The sequence below is a fragment of the Phoxinus phoxinus genome (assembly GCF_949152265.1).
Source record: "Phoxinus phoxinus genome assembly, chromosome: 7".
In the NCBI taxonomy this organism is placed as follows: domain Eukaryota; kingdom Metazoa; phylum Chordata; class Actinopteri; order Cypriniformes; family Leuciscidae; genus Phoxinus; species Phoxinus phoxinus.
In genome coordinates this window covers 9224656-9243757 of record NC_136882.1, presented here as the reverse complement: position 1 = coordinate 9243757, position 19102 = coordinate 9224656, and the positions used below count along the sequence as shown (strand labels likewise).

The 19102-nt window shown below is 40.6% G+C and overlaps 1 protein-coding gene across 1 annotated transcript in view; it reads right to left on the bottom strand.

Annotated features, from left to right (window-relative positions):
• Positions 1-2266: 2266 nt before the first annotated feature.
• galnt13 (polypeptide N-acetylgalactosaminyltransferase 13) overlaps positions 2267-19102 on the bottom strand; it is a 110866-nt gene continuing 94030 nt past the window's right edge. Inside the window, exon 12 of the mRNA XM_079619941.1 lies at positions 2267-2427. Coding sequence (XP_079476067.1) covers positions 2386-2427 — 42 coding nt within the window. The 3' untranslated portion in view covers positions 2267-2385. The remainder of the gene's footprint in view (positions 2428-19102) is intronic.

Sequence of the window (19102 nt, the reverse complement as noted above, 5' to 3'; positions counted from 1 at the left end):
CAAAGCGCTACATGTCTGCAGAGGAGAAAAACTTCCTCTACATTGCCTCCGCCTTAGACCCCAGGTTTAAGTCGATGCTCTTCTTGTCGCCTTCAGAAGTGCAGGAGACGTATGCCATGGTTGTGTCCAAGGCTGCTGCCCTTATGGTAATTACAACTTGTAAAAACTGAACAGCAGTTACTTAGGTCATTGAAATTCTCATTGTATTTGTACCTTTTAAACTTTCAACTCTTGCACTGCTGGTAGAAAAATGTCATCCACACATCTAACCATGTGCAAAGATGTGTTAAATTTTAAAATGATTAGGGGCTGATGATGATTTCTTGTTGTGATGAACATGTTATTTCATTAATAACAAAAATAACAGTGAAGATGTGCCAAATTCTTTTTTGTCTTACAGGGGAATGCAGATGTGGGAATGCAGTCTGATGGTAATGTAGAGGAGGGAGGAAGCACTGAAGAGAGTGGTCCTGCTGATGACACCAGTGATGAGGACCGACCACCACACACACCAAAAAAAGGAGATCCGCACTTGCAAACCTCCTTGGACAAACATTCCAGCATGCCAGATCTTCCCTGACCCCATCATCACCTAACTCCAAGGCTGAAAAGGAGGTTCAGCAATATCTAGAATCCTCACCTCTACCACTGTCAGATGAGCCGTTGGGTTGGTGGAAATCTGAGGCATGCAAGTACCCACACCTTGCCAAGCTGGCCCACAGGTACCTGTGTGTGCCAGGAACTAGCGTGCCATCAGAGAGAATCTTTTCTACCACCGGTGACATAATCTCTGCTCAGAGGTGTGCTCTTACATCTGAGCATGCTGATCAGTTAGTGTTCCTCAAGAAGAATATGCCTTGATGTGTCCACTGTTTACAGTAACTTACTACTGATGTTTCAGTATTATGGTTTACACATGTTAATGTTCATGTTGTTTTGTAATGTTCATGCACTTTTATCTGTCTAGATGTACAGTGTTTAGATTTAAGACCAGGAGGCAGTGAGTTATTATGAAAATGCATAATTCTTTGCACAATGTTGGAAATGTTGGCATTAATAAATGCATGCAATTTATTTATTTCCATATTCCTTCTTTTTCTTTTCAGTCACATATATCGTGATATGTCGTTGATGAAATTTCTTCCGATATTGAATATCGTAGATATTGCGAATCGTGATATTATCATATCGTGGACCACATATCGCCACAGAATTGAATCGTGAGGTACCTGTATCGTCCCACCCCTAATATAGACTATATAGCGCTTTGTGGCGCGGCAGGATTTTGAACAAGGTCCTGCAGCCATTTCTGGGCGCCGTGGACAGACACCGAATGGTGCCGCCGGTGTGTGTACACTCATAGAGAATGTGTTCGAATTTTTAAGACGAGGCGCTTCTCTTCCGGTGTGCAACCCCCTTAAAAAGGCTGCCAGAGCCCGCCACCAAGAGAGTCTTCCTGTCGAACCCCTAGCAACCAATTACGTTCCGGAGGGAGGCTTTCTACAACTTGCTTCAACAGTTCCATTTTATTCGGAAAACAAATTAAACACACACACCAGTCAACAATAAATCAGGTTTGTACATTTTCTTAAATAGCCTACATTTGAAAACTAAAAATGTATATTGATCAAACTTGTGTATAAACCAGTGAATAATTTGGGCGGGCCAGTGCCGCCCTGGCCCATTACTGGCTACACGCCTGGTGAGCACACTTGCGCCATCAAGATAGCAGCCAGGAAAATGGAGCGCAGCTGGAAGAAAAAAAAACTAGAAATATTACGCATTGCATGGAAGGACAGTGTTGCTGCATATACAGAAAGGTACTGTATCTGCTTACTTTACTTTTAGACCGACCCTAGGTATTTATCTGATACAGTGGCTAAATTTGCAAGAAATAAAGCTTCAACAATTTCGGACATTTCCAAACTGCACACCAGTAATGACTTTATACATTTCTTTACTTGCAAGATCACCTTTATTTATATAGCGCTTTTTACAATACAGATTGTATCAAAGCAGCTTCACAGTGATAACATGAAAATAATACAGAAAACAATTTCATCATCGTCCACCTTTAAGGCAGATCTATAATGAATATTAAATGTCCCCAACTAAGCAAGCCAGAAGGTAAGGCAACAGCGGCAAGGAACCAAAACTCCATCAGTTGACAGAATGGGAGAACCCAGGCTCAGTCGGGGGCCAGTTCTCCTCTGGCCAATGAGTGAACAGTGTATGATTATGATTCAGGAGCATTACAGGTCAGAAGTTCAGAATGAATCAGAGTATTTGTCCAGTTCCGGTTGGTTGTAGTCGGAGTGGAGAGGAGGAGAGACTGGTTGACACTTCAGGTCAGCGGCGTCGTCGTGTCCTGGCGCTGGTCCTTCATCAGATCTGGATACGGCCTGGTTCCGGTGGACAGCGGTAAACCTCGGGATAGACAGAGAGACTAATATTAGCGTGCAGGGCAACAACCCAGTAGAGCATTACAATAATCTAGCCTTGAGGTCATAAACGCATGAACTAATTGTTCTGCATTATTCATTGAGAGCATATGACGTAATTTAGATATATTTTTAAGATGGAAGAAAGCGGTTTTACAGATACTAGACACATGACTTTCAAATGAAAGATTGGTATCAAAGAGCAAACCCAGGTTTCTAACCGACGACGAAGACTTAACAGAGCAGCCATCAAGTGTTAGACAGTACTCTAGGTTATTATGTGTGGAAGTTTTTTGTCCAATAATTAGAATCTCTGTTTTTTCTGAATTTAGTAGTAGGAAATTACTAGTCATCCAATTTTTTATATCAGCTATGCATTCCGTTAATTTTGTGAATTGGTAGGTTTCGTTAGGTTTTGAAGAAATATACAGCTGAGTATCGTCGGCATAACAGTGAAAGCTAATTCCATGTTTCCTAATGATATCTCCTAATGGTAGCATATACAGAGTGAACAGCAGCGGTCCTAGTACTGAGCCTTGTGGTACGCCATACTGAACTTGTGATTGATAAGACATCTCTTCATTTACTGCTACAAACTGATAACGGTCAGATAAGTATGATTTAAACCATGCTAGTGCAATTCCACTAATGCCAACATAATGTTCGAGTCTATTTAAAAGGATGTTGTGGTCAATGGTGTCAAATGCAGCACTAAGATCAAGTAATACTAATAGAGAGATACAACCACGATCGGATGATAAGAGCAAATCATTTGTGACTCTAACGAGAGCTGTCTCGGTACTATGGTACGGTCTAAATCCGGACTGAAAATCCTCGCAGATATAATTTCTTTCAAGAAAAGAACACAGTTGTGAGGATACTGCTTTTTCTAATATCTTTGACAGAAATGGCAGATTAGAGATCGGCCTGTAATTGACTAGTTTTGTAGGATCAAGTTGCTGTTTTTTAACAAGCGGTTTAATCATAGCTGGCTTAAAGGTTTTTGGTACGTATCCTAGAGACAAAGATGAATTAATGATATTAAGAAGAGGATCTATGACATCTGGAAGCATCTCTTTCAGCAGCTTAGTCAGTATAGGGTCTAACATACACGTTGTCGATTTAGATGATTTGACGAGTTTGCAAAATTCTTCCTCTCCTATGGCAATGAATAAATCAAATTTTCCCTCAGAGAGACTACAATGCACTTCCTGATGCGATACTGTATTAGACGGTTGCATAGTTATAATTTTGTCCCTGATATTATCGATCTTATAAGTGAAGAAGTTCATAAAGTCATTACTGCTGTGTTTCTTGGAAACTTCTGGGCTTGAAGCTTTCTTTTTCGTTAGTTTAGCCACTGTTTCAAATAAATACCTAGGATTATGTTTATTTTCTTCTAATAGGGTTGAAAAATAAGCAGATCTAGCAGCTTTTAAAGCCTCTCTGTAAGCAATCGAGCTCTCCTTCCATGAAATCCGAAACACCTCTAGTTTTGTTTTCTTCAAGTTGCGCTCCATTTTTCTGGCTGCTCTCTTAAGGGCCTGAGTGTGCTCGTTGTGCCACGGCGTTGGACTATGTTCTTTAATCTTCTTTAAGCGCAACGGAGCAACTGTGTCTAAAGTGCTGGAAAAGAGAGAGTTAAAAGTTTCTGTTGCAATATCAAGTTCTTCTAAGCTATCCGGGATGCTGAGATGATGAAACTGATTAGGAAGATTATTGATAAAGCAAACCAATAAAGAGTCCCATACCCGGAGATTTAAACAACTGACGTGCCTCATAAATTTCCCAGATCGATAACTGTGCATGTTCTATTTAACCAGCCTGAACACGGAGACGAAGGCACGCCTGCCCGGTGTGGGTCCATGGGGAATTTCGCTGAGTTTGTTGAGTGGGTGCTGGAAAACAGTAGAGCGGGCAACTGGGGCGTGGGAAGTAGGGGTGCTAGGGGTACTGCTGCACCCCCTGTTTTCGCAGGATTGTAAATGCATTTATTCATTGTTAGCATTTATTCATTTATTTGTAATAAACACGTTTAAGTAGGCTATTAAAAAGTGTTATTTATATGTTGAAATGTTTTTTTTAAATGTATGCGCTGAGTGTGACGTCATATTGTGACCATTGCAGTGTAGAAATACATACAGAATTTTTTGAAATTTGAAATAATCCGTCCGCTCTACTCCTGAGTGCAAGTCCATCTTCGCTGTAGTGTAAGGTACACAGAAAACGCTGGTTAGTACAAAAAACACAAGGAACATGGAAAATATAAATTTTCTCGCGTGTTTTGTTATATCTGGAAAGGACACGGTGTACTGTAGACTTATAGTGATATTAGACTTTTATAGACTCGATATTGTTTCTAAATGTGGTTGTTTCTAAATGTGGTTCTAAACATCTGACCAGGGGTGTGAGCGGCAACACCGTGTGAAGTCTTGGGAGTATTAGTGGACTTCGAGGGTATGGATTGGAGCCCCACCCACACTCCTGCCACTGAGGGCGAGCTGCTGCTGTTTGAAGAAGATGTTACCCTGTCTCTCCTGTCCCCGCTGATCCCGTCCAGTTCCAGTTCTCCTGCATGTACGCTGGTCCCACCCAGCTCCAGTCTCCTGCGTCTCCCATGACCCCTCGCAGCATCCCTCTCCCACTTCCTCTTCAAATCTCAGCCAGCTCCTCTGCCCAGTCTCCACTGTCTCTCGTCAGTCCCTCGGCTCCTCCTCTCCCTCCCCTCTTCGGGGTGGTTCCACCAAGGGCCTTGTGGCATCCAGCTCCTCATGGACGAAGGTGTCCCCTAACTCTGCCTCCAGCTAATCTTGTCACTCCACCTCGGCCCGTTGTCCAGACTTCTCAGCCTTGGCTCCTTCCTCCCTCTGCTCCACTTGGGACCATCGGTCTTACGGCTCCACATGGTTTCCTCGATCCTCTGGCTTCACTTCTGTTAGACGTCGCCTCGCCTGTGCCACAGACTTGCAAACCGTACGCTGTGTCAAATCTCAACTCCCCTACAGCTCCATCTGGTTCCGCCCTCACTCTGGCTCCACCTTAGGCCTCAGTTGCTCCAGCTCCACCTCAGCACTCTGGTACCCCGATTCCTCCTCGGACAGTCACCGCTGTGTCCCCATGATGCCGTCCCCTTCTCCACCATGGCTCCTCCCTCACTCGTCGTCACCGTGTGCCTCCTTCTTGGCTGGCTGAACTTCTTGGCTCTACAGCACCACTCTTTCTCCTGATTGCCCGCTGACTGTTTTTGTTCCTGGATTCTTCCACGTCCTCCTCCAGAACCCCCGCCTTCTCTCCTCAGTTGGACCTTGTATGGCGCAAGAATGTGACTTTCCAGGGGGGTAATGTCAGGATTATGTTCTGTTCAGTTGTGTTTGTTCATGTTGTCCTAAATGGATCTAGGCTGCGTTCATACTGTCAGTCCAAATCCGATTATTTGTGAATCCGATTGGAATCTGATCTAAACTTTGTAACAACACAGCATTGTTTCGACAGCGACTTTCAGCATGTTTCCCATAACTTAATATTCTCCTACATTGTGTGTTTCTACTCAGCCACACGTGACATGTGACACCTCCGCAGTGCAAATATGACTTTTGTTTTTAGTAATTTAATTTGATTGGTAACAGTTCTATATAGTGTCTTATTATTATAGTTGTATTTAGTGATTACAAATATGACATTTCACAGGACATAAATAATGTGGATCTTTTAGATGGTCTTTTCTGGTCTTGGTATTGTCTTGGTCTCAACCCCTCAATTTATTGGTCTTGTCTTGGTCTCAACCCCTCAATTTATTGGTCTTGTCTTGGTCTCAGATTAGGTGGTCTTGACTACAACACTACCGTAAAGTGTCCTCCATAGAAGTTAGCTGACTAGGGTTAAAAACAGTTTCGTTTTAAATAGAGATGTTCCGATTCCGATACTAGTATCGGAAATGCCGCCGATACCAATAAAAATTCTGGCATCGGTAACGGCGAGTACTTGTACCCATGTACCGATCCGATACCATTTTCATAAACAATACCTAGTTATTGCACGCTAGCTTTACTTAACGCTGCAAATCGGAGATCAAGTCTTCTTCGTTGCTCTAAACAGTTTTTAGAGCAACGAAGTTTTAAACACCTTTTAGAGCAGTGAAGAAGAAATTAAAATGCACGCGCTAGCAGTATGTCCGCTGTTTGGCAATATAACCTATGAATATAACCGACAAAATGATCGAGTTTATTGTTCTGGATGACCAGCCACTGTCAGTCGTCAAAAACGTTGGATTTTGCCGCTTCATTGAACATCTGGAGCTGCGACGCGACGCGCTGTCTTTACTGAGTTTGACAAGCACACTGGGTGGGCACAGTGACGCTGTCATCTTTAAGTTTTAAAGAGATTATTTTCTTAAATTATTCATATATCATTTTTTTGATTCCTAGATTTATTTGTTGTACTGTTTTTTTATACAGTTATATTGTAAAATTAAAATACCTTTTTCCGTTTACAGTATTAGATTTGTGGCTGCATTTGAAGTTATTTTTCACTTAAAAATAAATAATATACTACTGTGAGATGTATGTCAGATAATAAAAAATATTCTAGTTCACTGTGTGTATTTGTTCATGTTTTATTAAGGGATAAGTCTGAAGCACAACATAAATTAATTCTATCAATTCATACAGGGCTAGTATGAATTGCAGCTGTACAGATACACACCCAGGTACCGGATCAGTACTCGGTATCGGCCGATACCCTGAGTCCAGGTATCGGAATCGGTATCGGGAAGGAAAAAAGGGTATCGGAACATCTCTAGTTTTAAATGACAAGCAGCATAACACAGACTGAAAAGAATCTCAGGCTTCTACTTTCTGGCAATACATAGTACACAGAATAACATACTTTACACTCACACACACGAGCGTGTGCGCGCGCACACACACACACACACACACACACACACACACACACACACACACACACACACACACACACACTTCCTGGTAATACTTTTAGTTTACACGTTATCTTGATCTTTGTCATGCTCAAAAACAGCCAGTTACAAATGTAATTTGACTGCTGTTATCTCTAAGATTTGCTCTTAAGTGGCGCATAAGGACAGTCTGAACTGGAGCTCTACAGCATATGGTGAGGAGCATCTTGCTATTTATGGCCAGCCTCTTGCAAGAGCTGTGACAGGGGACTCTTCCAGCACAGCTCCAGCAGAACAATTATTTTAATTGTGCAGATTATCTCCCATCAGCGAGGAGCAATTAATGCATTTTTAAACTTTCGCAGTTAACACAGCAGCTAAAAAATCTTCCAGATATGAGGGGGTTCTGTGACTGAATAATCTTTTTGCGGTACAGACACTCTTTTGTAAATTATACAGATTCTGTCAGAAATATCCAATGAACCATTTGTCAGAAAAGAAAAAGAGCATGAAATAAAGACAGATTGATTTAGCTGAACAAGAAAGAGATACAATGTGCACCACAATGTTAGGGTTTTCCAGTATTCTTCAGGGTGTTGTTATGCGGCTGCTAATGTGTTCTTAAACCTGCATACACTGCAGAGGCAAAACTCTGCTCAATGCGTCTGACAATGCTTAAACGCCTCAGTGCACAGCTAATTTAATCGTTAAATATACATGCAATTACATTTTAAGATGCAAAGTTTGTTTCCGAATGGCCAAAGTAAAGATAAGTGTAAATTTAACAATCTTTTGTAAACACAGGCAATCTATTCATAATGAAAATATCCCTAACCGCAATATTTAACATACATATAACAACTTATGCATTCAATGTGTAAACACTTATTTATGCACTAAATCCAGCAGAAACTCAACCACAATCTAAGTATTTTCAAACACTCAAGACAGATGTTACTACCTTAACCTCACAGCTACAGCTGCCACCAGCCGTTTTTTGCTCTTTATTTGCATAAAGTTGAGCATTTCTCAATTTTAGAACTCTTGGCCGCTCTCAACACTTTATCCCGTCTGCTGTCAATCCCACAGGTAACCTCGCAAATGCAACTCAGCTTTTAAGGGAATGGAATGAAAATGCCGCTCTGCCACACTCACTATGCTGCAGTGTAAATAAAGTGTAGCCACTTTAACGAAAATTTGCTTGCAAAAACCTGTCCAATGTCCGTTGTCAATATTGTAGGGATGTTTAAGGCATAGCACACACAGAAGTCACTTTCAAACCAAGCAGCTTTCAGCTTTTCATGTGACCAAATTGAACATAAGCTAAATCTGTGTGGGGAACATTTTTGCCCTCACGCAAAACCCCATGATCTCACAGATTCCTATTACTTAATTTCGCTGTTAAAATTACACCAAGCAATGGCAAATGGGACTGCAGCTTTAGTGTTTGGAGCCCACCTCAACGTCTTTTTGATATTCTCATCTCTATATACGCGTATGCTTGGAATCCACCTTCATTGCATGTCCAATGGCATTTATGATTTTTCACCCATTGCATCATCCACGAGGAAAAGCAACTAAACATTCTACTTGTCAAGCCGTATGATCTGAGGGATCATTTATGTCAGTAGCACAAACACAACTAATTAGGTCTCTGCCATTCTGGGGCAGAAAACTCTGATTGGCAACCCCAATTCTATCTATTTCTGACTTCGATTCGTCTTCTATTTTCGATCTTTGACAAATCCTGTGAGAGCAATGATCCCTTATATCTCCTCTCTAAAACTAATAATCTACTCTCCAGAGACCAGGGAAAGAGATTTGTGTAACCCATTTCATAAAAATTGCCGGGTTAAGGCCTGGTAGGGGATCTTGGATTTATCTTATTAATATAATCAGCCAGGAAAGGGGACACAAAATGACTGAGTTCAATTCTCTCACAGCACTTCCATGCAGGGTCACTCAGCCAATCACTCCAGACAATCATTCTCTCGTTTCCCACTGCGTGCCTTAATCACTCTCATCAGAGTTATTGCATGAGGTTGTTTGCCTCCATTGTGAGCTCAGAAAAGGTCTATTAGAGTCTTCTTTAGTACCTCTCAAAGACTGGTGGGGTAGTGTGGGATTAGCTATTTCGCAGATATTGGAATCCGTTGTTCTGTTGTGAAGGTATTGATTACCAATAACAGCTTTCTGGGTCACAGTTTTTCATCTTCACAGAGGAAATGCTATACAAAACCTATTTTCAATGTTCTCTGAAATGTATTTGCTGTTTTGTTAAAACTCTGTTCTGTAATGTTGCAGTTAAGACTGCATTTCAGTGGGTCCAAAGATCAGTAGTAACATGGCTTACTGTTCTGTTTACAATGCATTGTATCCACTATAGCGCTCAGGGACAATTAACTAAAAAATTATTCGTGCCATGCAAGTCATTTGTTGCATGTTTCAGTTCTAAATATGTGAGGTTGTGAGGAATACAGCATATTACCACCATCTGGCATACTTTATTGGGACTGTTCAGCACCACCGTGATTTTAACCCGATCTTAGTATTTATAGGCATCAGTGTTATTTCACTCTCATTACTATTATAGTTTTTATTAATATTCTGAAGTAGTTTTTATTTTTAACCCTCTGGGGTCGGCAAACGCGCGTGCGCGTTTTGCTGTTTTATTTTTTACATAGCAGCAACATAGACTTGAAATACTCCGTCATGTATGGTCATACAGACTTAAGAAATATGAAAAAAGAATATTTGAGATAACTACTTTTGTATGTGTCCACTTACAATCAAAACAAAACGTAGTGCTTTTGTAAAATAAAGAAAAAAAAACAGGGTGTGCTTTCTGCCTCTCCGTCTCGTGAACTTTTTTTTCTTGAGCACGTCTCTAAACATAAACAAAACTCAGCGAATACTTGTCACATTTATGAGCTCCTTATATTTATAATAATTTAAGTGTGTAGTTTTAAACGACCTGATTAAAAAAGAAAACAAATATTCTGTTTAAGTAATTTGTATAAAACCAACAAGATATCCAGTTTCTCAAACCCTTGCTCATTATTTTTAATGTGACCACACCCACACGCGCAAAATATATAGACTCATCAGTCCTCTGCTGTTTGCCGAGTTTGGAAGACACGCGCGAACACCTCAGACCCCAGAGGGTTAATTTAAGTAATTTTGCAGTGTTTTATAAATTGTATTCGTTTTATTATATGTCTATAGTTCGTATTAATGTTTATTTAAATTTTTGTTTGTGTTATTTTAATACTTAAAGCTAGGGTACAGATGGTACTCACCCAGAATACGTGCGGGTGTGTATTTGCTGCCTTTGACCGCTAAGAGGCGCTACAATTGCAGACTTTGAAAAGTGTCAGTTTATTCTCTCTATTGCGTAATCTGCCGCCGCGCCGCGGCTCATTGAGAGTGATTGAAGTGTGGTAACAGATCAATTCAAGTGAAACATGTAGTTAAACGAATTCATAATCACAAGACTGAAATTAAATGTAGGCCTAATACATTTAATAAATAATGAAAACATTTCAACACACAAAACATTGCAATAGAAAAATATTAGGCTACATCAATGAGGCTTTAGAACAGCATAACCCCCAATTTCCACCAGATGCGTTACGGCTGCGTTACGGCTCGCGCACGGCGGCAGAGTCAATCGGTTTCCATTAAAGTCAATGTGTGTATTTCCACTGAATGCAGAACAGCTGCGTTCCAACTCCGGCGATCCGCAGCCCTCCGGAGCTGATACGCAGAGCTTCTATTTTTGCCGGATGCCGGAGAGCTCCGCAGCACTACGGGGCAGAGTGTGCAGGACAGGAAGTCGAGCAAAAAACAGAACAAACCAAAACAAAATAAAATATCCGTTTAATTTTCAAAATAAAATACACCGTGATCATGGCGGATCATATTTGGCGGAAAATATGATGATCATTGCGGAAAACTGTTCCTGGTTTGGTGGTTCTGTTTATTGAAACTACATATCACACGTGAATTAGCGAGATCTCGTTGGTCCTCGGCCGCAGCCGTTCTGCAACAAATCCGGACCTGGTGGGTATTGACGGACGACGGAACACGGAGCTGTCACGCAGCTGAGCCGTTCCGCAGCCGTTCCGCATCTGGTGGAAATTGGGGGTAAGACGTGATGTTAACAGCGGGCCGATGATAGCTCAGTGGTCAACGCAACAGCACGAGCTTCAAGCGATGAGATGGAATCTCACTAGCTTTGGCTGACAGGCAGCGTTACATTTTTTACCATTCTTGATGCTTAGATAGGTAACTAACTGTTTATTGAAGTCAAGCATTTTGTTTAATTATCAATGGCACATTTCAACATAAATTTGCTAAATTCCAGTAGAGCCGATGCACAGACGACAAAACTGATGAAGGAAGATTATCAGCCGATCGCGTCAGAAAATGAAAATGATGAAGATAGTCTTTAATCTGCTAAATTATTGTTTTGTGAATCATTCACGAAATTGAGATGACTGACATTGATACCCGCCATAGCAAAGGAAGAATTTTTTTTAAATAGATCCTGGACATTTCAAGGTTTAAATAAAGTGTCAGGGGCAGTTTATTTATTTAAAACATTGCATAGAGTTTATTTTCAGAATATTATTCTTGCGACATTTTAAATCTGTATTGCCAAAGAAATTGCAGCTAAATAAACAATTAAAACAGTAGGCTAGTCTACAAAACGAAAATAGTTCAAAGCAACATAAATTAAGATAATGCGTTTTTCTTTGCTTCTCTCTCGCGCTGAATCTCTTTTATTTTAGTTTATTTAGTCTCCCTGCACTGCGCGCGCCGGGTCTCTCTCCACCCATCATACAGCTGATGTATCGCTGTGTGTCATCCATACAAATCACGAAAAAAAACTGTAACAAATGATTTAGCCTTTGTTGCTTCAAAGAAACAGAATGCCTGGTTGAATTCACCGTACAATAAAACGAGGTGGATCGAGAATAAAATAGCTCTGTATCTGCTGCTCACTCGCATTCGTTAAGTTGGCAAGAACGCGTTTCGTCGATAGTTCATGTTTAGATAATGCCAGATTATTGACAAACACACTGCTCAAACATGTTAAAATTATACAAAACTAGTTGAAACAAATGGATTGAACACTTCAACTGAAATGCTGTGTGAAACCCCTTTAAATAGCCTACAATACATAAAACTACAATATTTATAATTTAAGGGCCTACATTTGGACACATCGAGAGATTTATCTTTAAAAGTATTTTGCCTTTGCCTGGTCATCAGACTCACTCTGCATATGAAAGACAGAACATTTAACACCTCCTGAACCCCCAACCCCCCACAGGCGATCTGAGTTTGAGACCAACTGAAAACAAAGAGAAGTCGCAATTCACACTTAATTCTAGACATTAGCATTAGGCTAGTAAAGTGTTGATAATGAAATAATTTAATTATTTAGGCTACATGTAGGCTAGTAGGCTAATATTTCTGTCATAAAAGTGTATTACTAAACATTTAAGTATTTCAATAATTGAAGAAATAAAACGCTACCTCGGTTTGGGCCAGCTTTTTCCAAGCAAACCTAAATACAAACGCATGTTCATTTGTTCAAACGCATGCTCATTTGTTGTCATGAATACAATGTTCAACTCCATGTTAAATTCCACGGGGATCTTTGGATCCTTACAACCTGCATGCGATTTGTGAATTATTATTATTTTTTATATATAAATCTCGAACCACAGTGCTTCGTGGTGCTGCTAAACTAAATAACATTTATTGTTCTGAAGGAAATGAGCCAGTAGAGGGCGATACTGAAAGTTCCTTCAAATATCTGTCACCCTTCTTCCTCTTTGAGCACATGGACATGGTGGAAGCCATCGAATGGTGTTTGAGGCCTATGGACAGTGATGGCCTTGACTGGGGTTTTTGATATGTGGATTGTGTGCGTGCATCAAATGTAAGTTGATAGTTTTGTATTATATATATATTGTTGATTGTATGATGATGATGATGATGTGTATAGATTGTTTGGTGGGTACCTTTTTATCTTTATACATGGATGATAATGTTGTTGTATGTATTTGAATGTTGATATTGTATATTGCTTGCAATTGGGCACTTGAGGATTTAGATCTGTTGTTTAACTCTTTTAAATCTGGTGAAACCTGCTTGTTATGTGCATCATTGTGTTAATGTTTGATGTTTGTCATACTTGTAACTGATGGCAATGTTGTTATTCTTTTATAGTAACCACACACAACTTGAACATGTTGAGCCATCAAATAAAAGCCATTAAAAGGAACTTTGTGCATTCTCATCGATGCCCCACAGTGATTACTATTTAACCAGCACTTAAGAAACTTAAGAAACTTCAGAATATTTATAGAATAATTATGAACTTAAATGAAACAATATCGCAACATTTCGACAAATATATTATCTGATCTGTTTTTACAATTTAATTCAGGGCGATTTAGCCTAGACTACATTTAATCATAGCGAGATTTTTACCCTTGTCCGTTCCTCATTGGGAAGCGCTCACATAATAGCTAGTTTGAGTAGATCCTCTGCACCTCTCGGTTTCATACGGATTACCTAATCAGATAACATTTATTAAATATTTAGACGTTTAAAGGCTTTAGATATAGCCGATTTCTTATTGTGACTGAGCGGAGGCAAGTGGCTTTCGGTTCATTTTTATGACTCGCAGTTCCCGGAGACAGAGACGACAGATAAACTTTTGTCGTTAGCCTAATATGAATAAAAGTTTACAGTTTTGAACGATGTAGGCTACTCTACTCTGATCTGTATGACTAAAAAACTACGGAGTAGCCTATTAGGGCCTAAGTTATTTTAGCTGTCTGTTATGAGAAAAATAAATCCAAATGAACGCGCTGCCGCGTCTGCCGAACACTAATTCAACATGCCAGAATAAAACATGACTTTAGAACAATAGCACCACTCGGCGTGGTATGCCAAAATACTTAATTATAAACTTCAATATTTCATTCAAAATAATCTCAAAACGCTTTGTAACATTTTGAAAGCCGTGCTTGCATTAAGGCCACTGGAACCATGAACGTAACAGAAACTGGTTCTGATTTTATTGTTTGTCGTTTAAACGTGTCTGTTGCATATCTTTATTTTATATATTTTAAATGGTCTATTGGTGAAGTAATGTATAGCATTGATTACTGTGGGGGGAGGGGGGATTAAAATAATTCAGCAGAAGCAGGGATGTTTAGACCAGAAGGAAATCCCCGTCCCCCCTGGCAAATCGCACCTTATTTAAACCATGTTTTTAAAAAAAATGTATAGGCTAGGAACCAAAAAAAAAAAGGCTATCCTGTATAAAAAAATTTTTTTTGATTGTCTGCATTAATAATAGGCTACGACATGCATTAATAGGCTAATATAAAATGCATAGTATATGTTTGTTCGGGATTCGAACCAGTGTCATCCAAATGATCGATACGTAAGTTCTACCACTCTGCCATGAATTTACTCATTCGTCTCATTCCTCAATAGCATAGCAGTCGATTTCGGTGGGGATGGTGGGGACGCGTACCCACCAGATTTCGTCATGAGTCATTTTGTACCCACCACTTTTTAGGGTTTCTAGTAGGGCTGTAAGTGACACAAAAAACCCACGATTCGATTCGTATCACAATGTTTGACCCACGATTCAGTTCGTATCACGATTTTTGACCCACGATTCAGTTCGTATCACGATTTTTTGGGGGATAAAAAAATAAATAAAAAATCGGTGCTGATGCAGTGGTGACCCGTTCATGTAACATAGGCTATAATGGTGGCGCTGCCAATGAAGCACCTAAAAGCTGTCACAAAGAACTGGCAAAAGTAATCTGAATATGTCAAATATAGCAAGGAGACATTTTTATTAATAAACAAGTGTTTTCTGTCTCGCTAAGATGAAGTTGACGATGCTGACTCGCGATCTTAGGCTAGTGAACACGGCAGAGAGAAATGCACATTTCATACGGATTACATAATTTTCTTTCGTTTTGAATGGTTCTGTTTAAAAGTATGATTTAAAGCGTTCTGTAGATAATATATATATTTCTCAGGTCTGTGAGGCATAGGCTGTGCTGAGTTTCGGTTCATTTATGAGACGAGCTCCACTTCATGCGCCGGCGCCTCCGTGTCGTCGTGATAGATATCTATTATTTGCATTAGCCTACTTATTATTTATTAAATCCAGGCAATTGGTTGATGAAACATTGATTAAAATTAAGATACGATACGAAATTCACTTTAAAGAAAGGCTTTGTGCTTTCTGATTGAGGTCTGTGAATGTTTTAAAGCATATTTTAGTGCCGATTTCAGAGCAGTCACGTCCGTAACCGAGCTGTCACTTCCGTAACATCGTTTTTTCCTCATAAATGCGAACACGAAAAATAAAATAAAATGAATATTTTATGTTCTGTGGAGCTCGTTTTATTTTTTCAAACGTTTATATTATTTTCTGGTTAAATAGGCTACTGAGTGCATGGAGGAATGGCTATTCCGCGTTCAAGCACATGCATAAATCTTGCCGCAAAGCACCGGCAAAAGCAGACTATTGATAATATGTCTGAAAAAATGAGGCATTTTTATTGTTTATTAATAAAATATATATTTCTAAATCAGTACAATACATCTCCGCTAGTGGATGCGCCTTTAGAGAGAAATGCACCTTTCATATGGATTACAGCCTAATCAGCCGGTATTTGCTTTCGATTCGAATTTTTTAGTTTAAAAGTGTACATTTCGAGCTTTATATAGAAATATTCATCATGTTTTTGAGGCTATACACTGCATTTCAGTTCATTATTGAGACGCACTCCAGTTCACACATGGAGATAAATAGGCTATATAATTAGGCATTAATGTTTTATTTTATTTTACAAAAGCACAACATTTTCTTGTTATTGTGAGTTTACCCAAATAAAAGTACTTGCGACAGAAGCATTATTCCTTTCTGTATGACCAGAAAAGATTAAGTAGGCCTATTTAAAGTTGTTTCCACTGTTGATAGGAAAATGCAAGTGTTTGCTCCGACGCGTGCCATGCAGTGCCCACACACACTTTGAATATGCACCTAATATCCATATAATAGCGAACATTTATCTAGGTTAAAGTTAGAGCGAGCTGCCATGCCAGATGGATAAGTCCTTTTTGCTTAGGCTACATTAGTAAGCTACATGACGTCGTCTTTCAAAACATGACCTGTGCTAAAGAGAAAAAAAATTAATGCGTCATTGTACCCAGCACTTCTGAAAATGCACTTCCGAATGCGTCTCTGTCCCCAGCACATTTCAAACCAAACTGACGCCCATGCTCAATAGAATAGTAAAACAAATAATCAGCTTCATTGCACCTAATTTATTTTTGTTTATTATTTTTGTTATTATTATTATTATAAAAAATTTATCACGCTACTCCCAACGGGCAATAGGCTTATGTCGCCCACCGACGTCTAGGCGTAGGCTACAATATGAAATAGCCTAAAGGCTACATTGTTCTCGTCTCTATTTTTAAATTATGATTCTATTTTTCTGTCCTAAACAATGTTCTATAGTAGGCTATTTCATCTGTTAATTGACATTAACCCCGCTTACATTTCAAAATACGGCAAACTCTGCTGTTTTGCACAATGTCCCTCTGCGCCACCTGGCGGTCATTTCGCGAATGACTTTGAAATGCGACTGGATTATTTTTGCCGCGGTAGTTTCGCTGCGGTGCCTGGCGCGGCGGTAATAGGCATTCTGGTTGAGTACCATCTGTAGGTAATCCTGTTCAGAAACTTTTTTTTTTATACTGGGTGAAATAGTCCTTCCATTCTGATAGTAGTCAATACATTATGTGTTCAGAAAAAGGAATGAAAAAAATCTGACCTCTGTAGCAGCTGTAGGACAGTAAAAACTCTGACCAATCACTGCCATTCGGTGCGAATGTAAAGAACCAATCAGATGCCTTCATGTCTCGTGCCCGAGCACCACTGCGTGCACAGCAGTGATGCGTGGGTCAATGTATAAACAACCCGCACCCGACCGACGTTTTCAACTAACCCGCCCGCAACTCGGACCGCAAAAAAAAAGAAAGAAAATATTGTACCCGACCCGCGTTTTTTAAAGTAGCTATAGTAAATGGTCATCGCGTCATGGGCCATAGACAGAGGAACTAGGGGTGTGCATTTTTCAGAATGCTGTATGATATAGCCTAGTGTTTTGTAATAAAGGCTTGATTTATTCATTTATTGCTTTCATTTTCTTAACAATTAAGATGCTGCATGTGTTTATCCAGTCTAATCGACGTGTACGTCTCTCCCCTGACTTTCCCAACAAAAATCCCGCCCCCTCTCAGCAAATAGGCTACATAAAACTGACATTACTGAGCTATATGCGTTTAAAAGTAGCCTATTAAAATGACACAATGGCATTGCTCAGCTCGGGCATTTTGTCCCGCGTCAGCTTTTATTCAAAAGTGAATAACGCGCTCAACATTCAAAAGGTAAATAAGGATTTCCCACTTTCATCTGCAGACTGCTAGTGCGTCATCCTCGCGCATTCAGCCAATAAAGTGTAGACCTATGTATTTCATAGAACATTGTGTCTAGTACTATATAAATTATAATAACCGTAACCGCAGGCACCCGCTCATTTTGGATCAACCCGCGCATCACTGGTAGGTGCATGCAGCTGACTCCAAATGTGGATGCGCGTTCATGTTTGTGGGGGAGATTTGTTTGTGTGAATTTGTGGGAGCTTTAGACGGAGCACTGACAGGAGGGGGCGGAGCTTAGAAGAGGTGCCACTTTCAAATCTGGCTAGCTCTCCAACATTACCGACCCTAGCTTTAAAGTTAAACTAAACTAAAACGAGAAAATGTGTCTTGGCAAGAAAACTCTGCATTGGAACTTTTATTCTCCCTCGTCTTCTTCTGCCTGCACCACACCCTGAAAAGAACAGACCACACATTTAAAAGATGGCCGTTCTCCGCACCCTCGTAAATCCCACTAATCGTCTGGTAACCTGTTTCCAGGACGGCCGCCAGATTGAAGTGTATGTTGAGCAGTTCCTTGAGATTTCTCAAGGGGTAAACTGGGCAGATGTTGTCCTAAAGTCTGTGTTCTGGTAAGCAATGGACGATCATCTGCACCAGCAAGCTCCAGCGGCTGCTATCCCAGGCACCTTAGCTCAATACCTGGATCATGTACTGTGGTTGAGTGGCTCAACCTTCACCGTAGGTGAGGCCTGAGATTCACGTCAGTCCTGCCGAGCCTGAGTCTTCTGTTCCCGAGCCTGAGCCTTCTGTCCACGAGGCTGAGTCTGTCTCCGAACCTGAGTCTGTCTCTGAATTCCCACCCAGCCTTCCTCTCATCCTCCCATCTACCACCTCTCAACCCTTCTTCCACCACTGCCTGTCAGCCCCTCAGCTCCTCTAACCTCCTTCGGGGAGGTGGAGTCGCCGTGGGATTGCCGGCCTACAGCTCCAGCCTGGTCGGTGGATCCCTGGTCTCCCCCACCTCCCTCAGCTCCACCAGGCTACCTCATCTCTCCATATCCACCTTGGTCGCTCATCAACCTTCTTTCACCTCTGGACTGCTCTCCTCTGGCTACGCCTCGTCCCTTCGTCCCCCCGGCTCCATTGGACTCTTCACTCCCTTCAGTTCCTCCTTGGTCCTCACTCCCTCTGTCTCCACCATGCCCTTCTGTTTCCCCGCCTCCACCTCAGTCGCCAGAGCTGG